At 41.5% G+C, this 16,562-nt stretch overlaps 1 protein-coding gene across 2 annotated transcripts in view; it reads right to left on the bottom strand.

Moving 5' to 3' along the window:
• Positions 1-12,351, bottom strand: part of LOC149180461 (uncharacterized) — a 355,125-nt gene extending 342,774 nt beyond the window's left edge. Inside the window, exons 1-2 of one of the 2 annotated variants that reach the window (XM_089416134.1) lie at positions 11,246-12,351; positions 10,741-11,124 (exon numbers count right to left, since the gene is read on the bottom strand). In XM_089416134.1, the coding sequence (XP_089272260.1) occupies positions 10,741-10,984 (244 nt within the window). In that variant the 5' untranslated portion in view covers positions 10,985-11,124; positions 11,246-12,351. Of the gene's footprint in view, positions 1-10,740 lie in introns of both variants that reach the window. The other variant, XM_089416133.1, reaches the window with a different exon arrangement.
• Between the last annotated feature and the right edge of the window lie 4,211 nt (positions 12,352-16,562).

Genomic DNA, 16,562 nt, shown 5'->3' with positions numbered 1-16,562 from the left:
TCACTAATAGTGAAGTCGATCCAAACCATTGTTTGAAGGTTGTGGATGATAGACCTCTCATACCGGCACCTTCTAAGAACGACCTATTTTTGATAGGTGCAGACCCTCTCACTCACAGAAGTAAGAGGGAGTCGGATTCTGGATGTGGAATGGTAAACTGCAAGCCCGTGACTACCTCGAGGATCTTAACTTTCAAAAGTTATATGGTGATGATGCCGACCAGATTTGGGAAATGCCTCTGAGTTTCATAAACTCATTTGCATTGATTTTCTTGGTGAACTTCCGTCCAGATATATGTTTTGCAATTAGCATGGTGAGCTCATATTTGGTTGAGCCTCACTAGATTGGTGCCAAGAATTTTCTGAGATATCTTCGGGGCACAATCTATCATGGATTGATATACACTGCCGGAAATATGAAGCTGCATGATTATTCGAATGCTGACTGGTCAGGCAATGTGGAGGATCACTAGAGCAATGTGGAAAAAGTCGAAGTCAGGATTAAACCAGCAAGCGTCCAAAAATTGAAAAACTCGTTAAAGTAGAGAGTTTTTTGAAAAAGTCAGCAAAAAGTCGGCAAAATTAAAAAAAAAAACACAAAAACATTCATTTATTTTTATTTTTTTTAACATCTAGAGTATCCACAGTCCATTAGGGCTTGTAATCTGCAACATCAGATTTGCAATCTAACCAATGAGAAATAGACAAGAACAAACACATAGCTTACTTGTTGAAATAGCCCATCTAGATCAACCCTTTCTGCATTTTTTGTCCTTGACACCTGGCAGGTCCTTTGCCTCATTTGCCATCAATTGCTCACTGAGTATTTGCTGCTCCAAAATACACAATATACTCAGCCCTAACCAAATCTACCTCTCAAGTGGATTTGACCACCAAATCACTGTACAATCAGCATCAAAGTATATCATCAACTCACAATGGTTTGGCCCTTCCAAGACACTGAATACTAGTTGTCCAAAACCATCATTGTTCAACCTCCTCATAGCAAATTTGCCTCGTCAAATTCATTGTATAACAACTCTAACAGTAGTGGCAACTCATAGTAATTTTGCTTTTCAAATCACTATATGATAGCCCTTAAACACCACTGTCATATCCCACATTCAGCAGAGATGGTCGACTTTTTTGATCGACTCCTGATAAAATTGGGCATATAACGAATAAATCGTGATTTTTTCGTTTCTGAAAAAGTTTGCAAAAAATCGGAGGATTAAATCGTTTTGTTGAAAAAATCGCAATTTTAGGATTTAATCCCCGATTTTTTGCAGGCTTTTTCCACATTGCACTAGAGCACTTCTCAATGCTGGTTCTCTTTGGATTCTGCTTCGATATCATGGATGCGCAGGAAGCAGAAGTCGGTTGCTCAGTTGCTATAAGCACCGCTGAGACTGAATACATAGCTACGAGTATGATCTCGTGTGAAGCTGCCTGGTTGTGGAAGCTCTTCAGTGAGCTATCACCGCTGCAATTCTCTGTGACAACCAGGGGGGATTCGATTGTTGAGGAATCCCGTATTTGATGATTGCTCCAACAGATAGACATCAGATAATACCTTATCTGGATATGGTAAGTCGATGAGCGAGGAGGCTCCATCACATTCAGACTGATGTACAAGTCGCAAACATTTTGTCGAAGTCCCGGGTAAAAGTCAAATCTGTGACTTTCCCGAACAACTTGGAGTTGTTGAGAGACCTTCGTATAAGGGTCCTGCATGTTGCATGCATTGAGCTCTAGGAGCTTTGGGGGGCTTGGGGTACTTACTAAAGCAACACACAACCATAGGGTGACTCACCCACCCCTAATGGTGCGTTGTGTACAGGGTGAATAGCTCAGCCTTCCCCTGTGATACCCCGAGGCGACTTTGGGACAGGATGATTCGTTCTCCTATGAGCCAAGATGATTCGTTCTCCTGTGAGCCAGAATGATTAGTTCTCTTGTCAAGGCATCCTACCCATGCAGTGTAGGACTCATGGGAAGTACCTCTCATCTGATCAATGAGCAGGGAAATGGGGTTAGGGACCACAGTAGTACTATCGATGTACACATTGTTGTATCTATCGTACTCCCTGTGCTAGGATGACCTCCAACTAATCTAGGATCAGTATGAGTGGTTTGAGACACTCTCTTGTGATATTGATTTGGGATCAATAAAACTGACTTCGGGTCAGTAGAGAATGGTATGAGACATTCTCGATCAATTCTTCTTCTTCATGGTTCAACAGAGCTCAGCAGAGTAGTGTAAGGCACTGATGGCAGAGATAGTACAGTCAGACTTATGGATCAACAGATGGAGTTCTCCCTAGTTGAGAGGGAGTGTTAAAATTGGTAACTAGGGCCAAACTCCATGTGGGTCATCTTATTAATGGCAGCTGATATTTCTCTTGGATCCCTCTCATCGAGAGGTGTAGGATTGATCTATAGATCATCCGATTCCGATAAGTATTCATGCAGATATGAATTTATTAGTGTTATGGGACAATTCGTCAAGGTCGGCCAGCAACCAAACAAACCCCACTTGTGCTCAACGTTTTAGTATAAATAGAGGTGGCCTTCAAGTCATTTCCACACACTCACTTGGGATCTCTTCCTCTCTACTTGTCTTTGGGTTTTAGTAGGAGGAGAGATCCTAAGGGATAATGCTGCCCTAATGGAGATATACGTTGCCCTAATGAAGAAGCCCTAGACGCAAAAAGGAAGGGAGATCTAGTATGATGAAGGAGGCCTAAACAGCAAACTCTAACGCGGCCTATCATACCTATATATACACTTGGGATCTCTTCCTCTCTACTTGTCTTTGGGTTTTAGTAGGAGGAGAGATCCTAAGGGATAATGTTGCCCTAATGGAGATCTACGTTGCCCTAATGAAGAAGCCCTAGACGCAAAAAGGAAGGGAGATCTAGTATGATGAAGGAGGCCTAAACAGCAGACTCTAACGCAGCCTATCATACCTATATATATATATATATATATATATATATATATATATATATATATATATATACGTTGTTCTAGAAGAGTTTGGGACAGCCCTTAGAAACAGCAATAGAGATACACAAACAGCAAACAAAAGGCCCTAATACGCAGTCCAACAAGGTGCCCTAGCCGCAGTCTAAGGAGGCCTAATGAACAGCATACAAAAGGCCCTAATACGCAGTCCAATAAGGTGCCCTAGCCGCAGTCTAAGGAGGCCTAATGAACAGCAAACAAAGGCCCTAATCCGCAGTCTAATCAAGGATACCTAGTTGTTGTTTTGTCTACAATACGCAACCCTTATCAACAGCACAAGGAGTCCCTATGTATGTTGTAGGTGACAGCATGAATCTAAGTGTTGTAGGTGCCTAAGTGTGTTGGAGATGACAACATGGACTAAGTGTTGTAGGTGCCTAAGTGTGTTGTAGATAAAACAGTTACAAGGCATGAGTTAAGGACTGGGAATTCACTGTCATAAAGAAGAAACAGTGAAGTCTGCTCTCTAGGTTGTATGTTATCTAGTGAACACATGACAGCGACATCTTTAGTCTGATGCAATGTCACATGGTTCGGGTTCGAGTTCGAGTTCGACAACAATTAAATTCGATTCGAATTCGAATTTTTGAATGAGGTTCGTCATTAAATTCGAATATATATATATATATATATATATAGAGAGAGAGAGAGAGAGATATAAAACTATAACTCAATATAATATTTACATATTAAATTTTTAATTTTTATAATACAAATAAAATTGCCCCTTTATATACATATAATCATTATGTTTAGCATAAAATTTAATTGAACTTTATATATCTCATTATAATATTAATATATTACTTTTTAATATACATAAAATAATATGTATATAAAGTAAATTATTTATAAAACAATTTTAATGATATAAGATATTCAAATAGAATTTAATAAAATTTAATATATAATTATTTATCATTAATATATTATTTTTAATATGTATAAAACAATGTGTATCTAAAAGAAAAAATTGAAACCATTCGAATCTGATTCAAATTAAAAAAAAAAAAAAGGTTAAAAGCCTCTTACCTAACTTACCAAAGCGTCACTGGCTTCGCGAGTGCATAACCTACCAAAGTTTAAGCGTCATTCCTCCATGTGAGATTGTAGTTGCATCTCTGTGCGATTGCAATTTCGTCATAGTATATTTTATGTACAAATTGTCGAAGGTCGATACATTGAAGTCTCTCTTATCATAGCCTGCGTTATCTGCAACAACTGTTCGATGGCTTCTGAAACGTCGGAGCTTGCACGATGGCCCTAGATGTTTGTGCACATTTTCATTTGCGCGCTTGATGACCCAAACTGAGTTAATGGGGCACCTTAAATTTGAAAATCGAACATGAACCGAATTTAATCGAACTTTATCCGAACCCTAAGATATTTTTGAGGTTCGCCGAATTTCGAACCTCAAGGTTCAAATTCGGCGAACCCTGTGACACTGGTCTAATGTATGGCATGTCAGATATATACATGTTGTAATAAATGGAGGACAGTCTTGTGGAAGGCAGAGACAGACTTCCCTTAGAGAACAATTGCAGACAAATCAAGGCAGACATTGTGACGGTTAGTTGACTACACTTTGGAAGAGCCTAGCTGCTCTGCTAGGTTGTAAGCCATAGCAAGCATCTAAGACTGGTAAGTGTAAAGCAACATATTGGATGCAGTGATGATTAGTGCAGATCAGTGATGAGTACAGCATTGGGTGCAGATCCGTGATGAGAGCAGCTCAGTGATTGGAGCAGCACAGTTATAGGAGCAGCAGCATGAAGTGCATAGCATGGTCATTAGGTCCAGCACTGTGATGATGAGTGCAGCATGGTGCAGCATGTGGACAAGATGCAGCACAATGATAGGTGAAGGAGTCACCTTGGAGAATCAGTTGAAGTAGCATGTCTTCAACTAATCTCATGTAGAGATGATCTATTCTCTTATCTAAAAAGTCGAAGTGTTGACTTCTGTTGTAAATGTACTATCTCTCTCTCTCTCTCTCTCTCTCTCTCTCTCTGTTGAACTATTGAAGAATATATAAGAAGAATTGATCAAGGGTTTCCCCACATTGGGGTTTGTCCCTGGCTAGCGCCACATCTTGTGTCCTCTTGTCTCGGCTTGTCTTCTGCGATTTATGTTTATGTTCTATCTGCAGTTTACTTTAATGCTGATGTGATTGCTAATATGGAAAAGATATTGAGCTAACTGTGAAAATTGAAATAAATTGCTCTAAGCATAGAACATACATTAACTTAGCAATTATTCCTTAATTAGAAAATTCACTAATTTTAGCCATTTGAATTGCTTTAAAAGGAGGAACAAAGGCACAATTTATTCATTATCTTGGGAGCACGAGTTGGTGAGACAAGATAATACCATAATAGAGCTCACGGGTTTGTGAGCAGGTTGCACAGGCTTGTGTGTGAGGGCTTGTGAGAAAAAGAGTGTGCAAGAGAAGTTTGTGCACAGGTTGGTAGAGGACAGCGGAGATCAGTGGTCTTGCAAAGGTTTCAAGCTTAGATCAAGCAGGAAAGACAAGTGTGTCTTTCAGATTGAAAGAGTTGTATTTTTAAGAAATTAATTGCCCAATTTTTGCAATCAATAAAATTCTCATCAAGCAGACGGTTTTCCCAGTTGGGTTCCCTAGATAAACAGTGTGTTTTTATTGTGTGATTGGGTTTATTTCTGTTACTATTCCGCTGCAAATTTGAAGTAGAGAAATTCAGTGTTTTAGTGAAAAGAAACTAGTTTTCAGATTCAGTGTTATTATAGCAGATCAGAATTTTGTGGATTTTCTACATGATATCAAAGCTCCTGGAACAGATTTAAGATCAAATCACAAGTGCGAATCATCACAAGAGGGAGGACGTCTGAGCTAGGAGAGACGCAGCCTCTGTAGGAGTCTATCCAAATAAGAAATATGAGTTTTCTCGGTTTTTTTCTGTGTTGGAGCAGGCCGAGTTAGAGGAGTCTGTTGGCAGATTTAAGGGTAGTTTCTGTGCATGGTTAGGGCTGGAAATTCTCTTCAAACAGGCAGCAGAAATTCTGAGTTATTGCAGGTGGAGAAGAGGCCTAATTGAAGTTTGTTTCAGGGTTGGATCAGCAGGAAAAGGGGCCGCATTCTCATGGAGCAATAGCACAGAAGTTGGGGACTGTTGAGGAGGGTTAGCTCAGATAAAGAAGGGATTTTTGGCCAGGAAAGAAGCAGACCTGTAGTATCACAGTGTGCCCTAACCAGAGGGCTGAAAATCCTGAGGAAAGTGCACAGGATGAAGTGTTTCAGAGGCAGAAAGAAGGACTCTTTCTGAGGTGTGTATGTCCTTCTATGGTGGTGGTTTTGCTAGGTGATTGTCCAGTTTAGGACAGTATTGGATTGGCATCTTAAGGACAGTAAGGAGGGTTGTAGTAGGTGCCAAGGGAGCCCTAAGTACAATCACTTATAAAGGAAATTAAGGACTGTTAGAAGGGCAGAAGCAGAGAAGCCCTAAGGGGTAGTTCTTGAAGGACAAAGGACCAGCCAAATGGGTTTATGAACAAGCCCAAGAGTTTCCAGACTTTCAAGGACTAAAGGAGCAGTGAAGTGGGCAGCCTCCAAGCCCTAAGTACAGTCTTTTGTTAAGGATTACAGGTTGTTAGTGGGCAGGTTTTAGAGAGCTCTCAGGTGAAGCAGGATGGCTTACCAAGGGTTGAGAGCAGATCACTGTTTAGACGGAGCATCGAACTTTGTTCCATGGAAAGGGGGATCACGATATTGCTAGAAGATAATGGGGTGGGAGAGTACATCAAGCAGACAATAATGCCACCTCAAGACCCCCAGAAATTGGCCCAACATAATAAGAATGATGTCAAGGCAAGGAGCATTATTCTAGAAGGGGTCAAAGATCATATAGTGCCTCATATCCATGAGAAGAAGACAGCGTTTGAGATGTATGATACAATCCTGAAGTTGTATCAAAGTACCAGTGATACCAGGAAGCTTGCTCTTAAGGAGAAGTTGAGGAGTATTCGGATGAGCAAGGATGAGCCCATCGTCCCATATTTGTCAAGGTTCACTCAGGTACAAGATGAACTAGGTGGGGTGGGCGTGGTTGTATCTGATCATGATCTTGTGAGTTTTGCCTTACTTGGACTTCACAAGTCGTGGAAAGGGTTCCAGGATGTTGTTAGTGGGAGAGAGAACTTCCCAAATTGGGAAAGGTTTTGGACTGACTGCATACAGGAAGAGATCCGAAGAGGAACCATAGAAGGGAGATCAGTTATGACAGAGGACGAGGAGAATTGTGCCCTAGCAAGCAAGAGTAGTAAGGCTAAGGGCAAGAAGGGCGAAGGAGAGGTCGGATCCAATGAGAAGGGAAAGAAAAAGGATTTAAGTAAGATCAAGTGTTTCCATTGCCATGAGTTTGGACACTATGCTAGTAAGTGTCCTAATTAGAAGGAGTCCAGTGAGAATCATGTTGTTGCATCAACGTAGGTAGATGCATTTTCTGCCCAATTTGAGAAAGATTTCTCATTGATTGCTTGCATGGCAAGTTTAGTAGATAGCAGTATATGGTATATTGATTCAGGAGCATCCTTCCACATGACTGGGAACAAGAAGAGTTTCAGCCACCTGAAGGAGAAGGACATGTTTTTTCAGATCGAGCTAGGAGATGATGGTCAGTATGCAACTAGGGGAGTTGGTACTGTCAGTTTTCAGAGGGAGTCAGGTAATCCTCTTCATCTCATAGATGTTCTCTATGTTCCAAGATTGAGGCAAAATCTTGTTTCAGTCGCTACCCTTAAGGACAAGGGATATAATATAATCTTTAGCAGAGGTAAAACGTACCTTTAGCACTTAGTTTTTGGATGTAAGAAGCACATAGGTGTGAGGGTGAAGAATCTCTACAACTTGCAAGTAGAGACAGGTGCATCCTTAAGCAAACAAGGCAAGGAATGCACAGAGCAGAGAAGTGGTGGTTAAGCGAAAGCAGGATAGGGCTCTCAAGATGGAGACTCAGCTAGTTTCTTAGTTTCAATCTAAGCTAGTTAGCAGTTGGGCTGACCAGCAGGAGGAGGATGATGAGAACATAGCCCAAGATGAGTGGAGGCAGCGACTCAGTGAGAGACTTCCAGTATAGAGAGAGTTCAACCCAAGTGGGAAGAGGTTTTGGTTAAGGGAGATCATAAGAGAGTTGAGTCTCCTAGCATAAAGAAGCAGCCACAGAGGTACACAGGGTACATGGCACTTAGGACTAAAGTGGTGGACTCACAGAGTATTGTGGGAAAGAACTGGTCTTCAAAGCAAGTTCTACAAAAGAGAGCATGGAAACCTTCTAATTCAGAGGGAGCAGCTACAGCAGCGAAGAACATGGTAGTGTTGGAGATAGATCCAGGTGGATGATGTTCTTCTAGGAATCCCTTCCTCACTAAGAGGGAGTGTTGAAAATAGTAGCGAGAAATTGATTCCTTGATTTGTGCCTTAATTCAAGGAGTCAAATTCGAGTTCCTTCTTGTGCATGCTCGAGTTCCTAAAATTTAGGAGTGTCCCTAAAAATTAGGACAAGTTAGGTTGCAGTTAACTGATGTGTTGAAATTGAAAGTTGAGTTCTTGATTTTCTAGTGTGAGTTAATTGAGGAAAAACACAAGTGATTGAGTTTCAAGTGGTTGACTTGAAATAGGACGAGTTGCATGAGCAGTTAACTCATGCTAACTCAATAAGTCACAAAATCATTCCTTAATTAGAAAATTCACTAATTTTAGCCATTCAAATTGCTTTAAAAGGAGGAATGAAGGCACAATTTATTCATTATCTTGTGAGCACGAGTTGGTGAGACAAGATAATAGAGCTCACAGATTTGTGAGCAGATTGCACAGGTTTGTGTGTGTGAGCTTGTGAGAAAAAGAGTGTGCAAGAAAAGCTTGTGCACAGGTTGGTAGAGTGCAGTAGAGATCAGTAGTCTTGCAAAGGTTTCAAGCTTAGATCAAGCAGGAAAGACAAGTGTGTCTTTCAGATTGAAACAGTTGTATTTTGTAAGAGATCAATTGCTCAGTTTTTGCTATCAATAAAATTCTCATCAAGCAGAGAGTTTTCCCACTTGGGTTCCCTAGATAAGCAGTGTGTTTTTATTCTGTGATTGTGTTTATTTCTGTTCCTATTCCGCTGCAAATTTGAAGTAGAAAAATTCTGTGTTTCAGTGAAAAGAAACTAGTTTTCAGAGTGTTCACTATAGCAGATCAGAATTTCGTGGATTTTCTACACAACAGGCTTGAAAAACTGGTCAGTTTCATGTAAATTTTTATATCCTTTGAAATAGCAAATATACAGAATTTTCTCAGAAAGAAAATGGCAATGGAGCTGAACTATGAGGAGAATAGACATGCGGTACTTCTGGAAGCTCTGCACTAGGAGAAATTGAGTCATCAAGAATCACAAAATGGACAGAATATTTCACCCATGGCCACGACATGAAGAGGCTTACAGGCTGTGGAATGCCACAACGTCAAGCCCAATAGTAAGCATGCCTGACACAATGGAGACTGTAGAGGAACAATGGAGTACTTGCAAGACAATAGAGGAACAAATGGAGTACTCGCAAGACAATGGAGTTAATCTACGAGGAGGATCAAGGTCATTGAGTACTTCTGGAAAGCTCCACATTAGGAGAAACTGATCTCCAAGAATAATGAAACGGACAATGAAAATTTCATCCATAACAGCGACATAAAGAGGCTGTGAAACACCACAACATAAAGCCCAGTAGTGACCGTGCTTGACAAAATGGATATAAGAGTAAAATATTAGCTCTATTTTGTATTTGGAGTTTTGTGTGAAAGCAGTATGGTTAGAGGATAGTCCTCCTCCTTCTGTAGCATCAAGAGGTGATGCAGTAAATATAGCTAGCTATATAGTTTTTAACTCTTAGGGCAGAATTAGTTGGGCCTAGTACACAGAGTATCTAAAGCAGTCAATGGGGACTTGGTTGGATGATAAAGCAAGAACATTTCATATCCCCAAGATTCACATCCCCGAGAGACATTGCAAGTTTCACCCCTCACGGATCATCTCAGCCATTCAAGCAGACCATTTCAAACAGTTGGGGCCAAGTGCAAGCCTGGCCAATTTCAGCATAATAAACACTCCACATGTGGATTTTGTGCCAATGGAATCTTTGTAGTAGATTGTAAGCTTGCTGCATTGCATTTTAATAACCCCAGATTGGATGCAGTACAGCCATAATAGTCTTTGTAACTTTTTTCTCAGGAAGAACACTTAGTATGTTTCCTTCCTCTTCCCAAAATATCCACATAGAGTTTCCTTCCTCTTCTCAAAATATCCATATGGAGGATGGTGTCAACCACTTGTTGCAGGATTGACCAAAACCCAAAAGGACTCAACTGAATTTGAACCTGTAAGATATGGCATCCTCTAAACAACATACGCCGATGGTTATCCTGATTGAGATAACCTTTGGGGTTAATAGATATCATAGGATGAATCACTTAGATATCTCGCCAGGTTTTTCTTTATATACATATATGAGCAAAAAGTGATTCAGAAAAGAAGATTGTAGAATATACATAATTAAAAAATTACTAACTGGTTGTGCTTAAATCATAAATGAGAAGATAATGAGACGATGCAGACGCCACATTAGTACCATTCAACTTGAATTTGTGGAGACACTTATGTTAAACTTAACAAGATCTTAAAAGAGAATAAGAAATAATTTGATGACTTACCAGAAAGAGAGAGCTCATGGGAGACCAAGAGAACGAGCTTAGACTTCATGAAATCTAAGGCATTGGAGATTCGAACAGTAGACTCGGGAAGTGGAATCCTTAACTTCTCTCGATGGTTTTCTTCGCAAACATCGAATGCAGCTCTGAAAATGAGGAAAAGGGCCGTCGAAAGAGATATAATGAGCAATGATACAAGAATCCACTGTTTTCGAATGGCCACCCAACCCCCTGTAGATTTTCCCATCGTTTAATTGACTGAAGATATTATTACTCTTATACTGTCAGTTGTGGAGCGAGAAAACCAAATCAACAGCGTCCTCAACGGGAAACACGAATCTTCAATCCCACATGCGAAATCCTCGTTTCTTCCTCCCCCTGCCCCTGCTGTAGCCTCGTGGCATGTAATAACCAATTAACCAATTATTTAAATCATATACCAATTTTCAAAAGTTTTAATTCTAGCAACCAATTAACCCCGTGAAGGAATTCTCGGGATAAACTTCACCTTGCCGCGGCTTTGATGAGATCGGCTTTGATCCCGTCACAGAGGGCGCTTATTTCATAGGCTTTTTTACACCCTTAGGAAGCTCTACTAAATAGAAGGGAAACGGTGCAGGAATGCACAAGTGTAGTGGAAAGCCGTAATGTATTGAGCTTGAAAGATGTCATGAAACGATGCGCCGCGGGAGTGGGCCCACTGGGGATTCGGATACGAAAGCGAGAGTGGAAATTGCTACAATATTGATTATTATAACACCGAAGGCGTTTTATTAAGGGGGAGGTTGCGTCTTATTAAGGGGCGTGTCCGTCGATTCTGTTATTGCCTTGCCTTCACCGTCGATCCTGTCACCACATTCATTGCCCTTTCCCCAAACTCTGTCCCTCTTAATCGTTTGTGTTGGTGCTGTTTTATCAAATGCTGCCCGTTAAATCAAATGCCATGTCTCGGTATCTGAGCGTGCGGATTTGAATCTGCCGATCTGCATTACCTAGTCAATGCTGATCGCTGGCTTCAGCCTGGACTCCTTTTGCTCGTATCAGTCTATCTCTCTCACAATTTGAACATCGATCACAGGGTTTGACAGCCTTGGAAAATTTTGAAACTCCAGTTTTACATTCCCGCGCATTTTGAAGCTTCAGTTTTTACATTTTCCTGATCTCGGTGTATCACTATGGATGATTGCCTCTGTGTACTATTGCCGCGCATTTTGAAGCTTCAGTTTTTACATTTTCCTGACCTCGGTGTATCACTATGAATGATTGCCTCTGTGTACTATTGCCGCGCATTTTGAAGCTTCAGTTTTTACATTTTCCTGATTTCCGTGTATCACTATGGATGATTTTCCCATTTCTGTGTATTATGTTGTGGCTTTGCCTCCCATATTCTTGCTTTTAGGTTGGGGTTTGAATATTTTCTTTTCTTTTTTAAACGACTAAGATAACATATATATCCCTCCTCTTCCGTTAAGGAACGATATGCACGACGCACAAACCTTCCGGATCACCCGGTATTGATGGTATTGTGGCAGGCTCTGAATTGATTTGTTGGCACCCCTAACTTTATATTAGCGCCCTCTGGCTAAGACCTTTGCAAGCAAAGACGGATAAGAAATAGACATCGTTGTTGTGAGGAGTAACTTCCGAACCAAACGAAGTAAATATATGTTCCGATTTCCTTCCTTCCGTGTTTGATGCACTGTAAAGAGCCATTGTAGGCAGGGCATAAGGGTGGTAAAAGCCCCAGTCTGTCGCAGTGCATTCCCACTGAAAATGTAAGGTTAAGGATTGTACAAGACGAACTATTACGCGAACACACTTACACGAACTATTCTTCAACGTAGTCTAAATTATTTTATTTCTAATACTTTGTTGGGTATAATTATTTTGGTGAGTTCTATATATTTTTTTTTGTGAGTTATATTTAAAATTAGCATAAAATTTGTTAAAGTGGTAAATTTGAGGTAAATGTGTACATGCTTACTAAGTGTTTTGAAAAAAATTCAGAGTTTTGAATTAGGTTAGACAATGAATAGAAAATAGATTTTCCCATTCTAATTATAAACATAAAATTGGAAAACAATTATATTGTCAAATTTAACCATAAAGATCAAAACAAAATATGATAACAATTATATTGCCAAATTCAATTATAAAGATTAAAAAAGATGGAAAACAATAGACTTCTTCATATTATTTTTTTCTTTTCCTTATTTTTTTTTGTGTATTTATAAAACCAATGTATAGTTTTCATATCTCATTTTTTTCACCCTTATTTTGTGTGCCTATGAAACCAAGGTATAATTTTCATATCTTATTTTATTCATTGATCCATAAACTGTTGTGGATATTCTACTAGACAGTTCATCACAATAAATCTGATAATATTATATTAAAAATTATGAATTTCTACACTATTACAGTTTTATTAAACTTTAAGACATGTATATTTAACTGTAACTAGTGGGGCATTTTTTGTGAGGGTTTAGGATAAACCTAGGGTTTTTGCTGCAGATTACTGCAGACATCTGGAGTTGTGTACCCGCAACCGATTTTTTGCCCGTCGTTTCCGTTTCACCTTGCCTGTCGACTTCTGGCTGGGAACATGGGGGACACTATGGATGTAGAAGAGCTTGATTATTCCGAGGAGCCCTATCCGGACCATGTCATATTTGGGAATCCTAGCTTTTCCTCGCCGGCATCTGGCCCTCATTCCTTGCCCGAACCTGCTCCGCCTATTTTGTCGTCGGTGGTCTCTTTTTCTGGGCACTGTTCTGTGCCTCCTCTCATCGGGTCGCTCTCGATTGATTCCTTTGCCTTGGATTGTCCTCCTTTATCACCAGGTACCCTGCACATTTTGACTGCGAATACTCCCCCATCGCCCTCTTTCGATCCTTACCTGTCCATTTCGACATTTTTCATTGCACTGCCTGCAGACATCCCTACCTCTGAGGCTCCAAACCCTCCCTCCTCTGCACACTTGTCGTCGGGTTGTTTCGAGACCCCTGCGATCAAGGTAATGTCCGCTAGAAATTTTCCTCTGGAGGGAGTCCCTGATCCATTCGTGGACCACCCATCTGCACCTCGCACGGGCAAGAGGAAGACCAAGTGCATGAAGGCAACATCTAAGGACATCACCATTAGATTCGGCGAGACCTCTGCAATTGGGGAGGTTGCTTACATGGCTAGTACGGTGCTTGTTGGGCATGTCCGCGGCAGAGCGTACTCGGCCAACAGACTTACTCTATGGGTCAAGGAGATATGGGGTGGATTGTTGAAGGAATTGTCTGAGGTACGGATCCTTCCTAGGGGGTGGTTTTCTCTTCACTTTGCAAAGGAAAACTATACGGATTTGGTTCTCGCTAGGACCTGGCATATTGAGATGGCCCCGGTCCTTCTTAAGCGTTGGAGCCCCTTGTTCGACCCTGAGCGAGAGCAAATCAGGGTTGGACCCCTCTGGGTACGCTTGTTGGGGCTTCCATTACAGTACTGGTGTGAGGAAGTCTTTATCAAAATTGGAAATGCTCTCGGTACATATTTGGACCATGACCGTACATTTGTGGAATCGAAGAATCGAACCCTCGCTCGTATTCTGGTCCACTTAGACACTCGCGAGGGTCTGGAGGAGAAGATAACATTACAATGGGGGAAGTTCATCAGGGTCCAGATCCTGGACTATGAGGGGGTTCTGTTTCGCTGCTGGCGATGCCATAAGGTGGGACATATCTTCAAAGATTGCCCTCTTATCAAAAAACCAGAGGACACCCCAAAGGCAACACCTGCTCCATCCAGGATTGACTCGCTGGCTGTATTGCGCTCTCCTGCTCCGAGTCCTACCGCTTCGTCAAGCTCTCCACTACATAAGGCGGTGGAAGTTGTGCACAGATCAAGCTCGCCGCCGCTCACCAGGTCTCGAGCAGCTGTTGAAGCCACAAAAGCTTTAGGTACTCCTCTGATCTCTTCTACCTCATCTATTGCTTGTTCTTCATCTGTTGTTGCATCTTCCATTTACACATCAATGGCACACTGCACTATGTCGTCTCCACCCCTAATTGCCACTACCGACCCCTCTCTGCACTCACTCACAACATCCTCCACCTCTCCATCATCCTCCAGGGTTTCACCATCTCATCGCTATTATCTTCGTTCCCGAACCCTAGCTAGCGGTACGCCGGTTCGACATGCTGGACAGGGTCTTACCCTTCCCAGTTCGGTTCCTTTGACATCTCGGGGGAGGAAGTCTGATCTCTCCAAAGCCATCAAGCGTGCCGGGGCTGAAGTAGCCTCTGGTCGTCAATCCACTCTCGATGAGGTTCTTAGAGCTTTGAACACCCCGAGTGGAGTTCCCCCATGAAGTGTCTATCTTTTAACTGTAGAGGCATGGCTAGTGCCTCTAAGAAACTAGCCCTGCGGAGACTATTTGAGGTTGAGCCTATTGATATCATATTGCTTCAAGAAACCCTTGGTTTGGCTGATCACATTACCTGCTCCCTGAAATCTCTTGCCCCGGGTTGGACCTTTTTGGCAATGGATGCAGTGGGGAGATCTGGAGGACTTGCCATTGGTTACAACCCTCGCACCATCAGGGTTGCTGCATCATGGGGAGGACTCGGATTCATGGGCATTGATTTATTCTCGGCTGAGCTTGGAAATAACCTTCGGGTTGTCAATATTTATGGACCCTGTCAACAGAGGGAGCATTTCTGGCAACATTTGCTAAACCTCTCGATCCTTTCTCCTGACCACATTATCATAGGAGGAGATCTAAATTTTTCCTTGGGTTTCTGTGAATCTTGGGGGTCTATGGCACAAGTGGATTCTATCTCGGGGTATATGACAAACCTCTTGGAGCAGTTCAATTTTGTGGATGTCCCCATGAATAAACCCCTTCCCACTTGGAGAAATAGAAGGGTGGGTGAAGCTGCACTGGCGCGAAGACTAGACAGATTTCTAATGAAAGGCCCCCTTCTACAGCATCTGCACCATTACAAACAATGGGTTGGCTCAAGGGGCATTTCGGATCATTCCCCAATCTATCTGGAGGTTTTGGGCCCTCATCCAAAACCAAAAGCCCCCTTCAAATTCAACCATGTTTGGTTACAGGATCCTGCCTACATCAGTTTGGTTACGGACTTTTGGGCTGCCAACCCAATTAATAGAGTTGGTTCCTTGGCTAAAGGATTTTGTAATAATTCGTCCAAGCTCAAGCATCTTACTATTAATTGGGCTAGAGAGAAATATCTGAGGGAGAACTCGCTACTAGCCCATATTGAATCTGAGCTGAGCTCTTTGCTTGATGAGAGAAGCTTGGGGTTTATTACTACTGAAGACAAGATGCACTTGATTGAGTTGGAGAACTAGAAGGCTCAAATTTTGAAGGAGAGATAGGAATCCCTGAGATTGAGGAGTAGAACCATATGGTTGAAAGCTGGGGATGACAACACTAGATTCTTTCAAAATTATGCTAAGGGAAGAAAGGTAACAAACACCATCTGGAATCTTCCACTTCCTGAGGGAAGAGTTGCTGACTCTTTCAATAAACTCTCCCATCTTGGCTCTACACATTTCAAGAATCTACATAAAAGTCCTCCTGGTTCAAATCTTGTTGACATCATCAATGTGGCTAGACATTTCCCAAGATTTGTTAATGAGGACGAGGCAGAGGAGCTATATGCACCGGTGACTACTGGTGAACTTGAAAGCACGTTAAAATGGTTCAAGAAGGACAAGAGCCCGGGCCTGGATGGTTGGACTATAGAATTCTATCTTGCTTTTTATGAGATTTTGGGACAGGATCTGTTGAAAGTAGTGGAAGAATGTAGATT

The sequence above is a fragment of the Pinus tabuliformis genome, chromosome 3_2, assembly GCF_031772625.1.
Source record: "Pinus tabuliformis cultivar Carrire ecotype Pingquan chromosome 3_2, CPIR1, whole genome shotgun sequence".
In the NCBI taxonomy this organism is placed as follows: domain Eukaryota; kingdom Viridiplantae; phylum Streptophyta; class Pinopsida; order Pinales; family Pinaceae; genus Pinus; species Pinus tabuliformis.
Note: the sequence above shows the minus strand (reverse complement) of the source record. Positions and strands in the feature narration are given on the sequence as shown.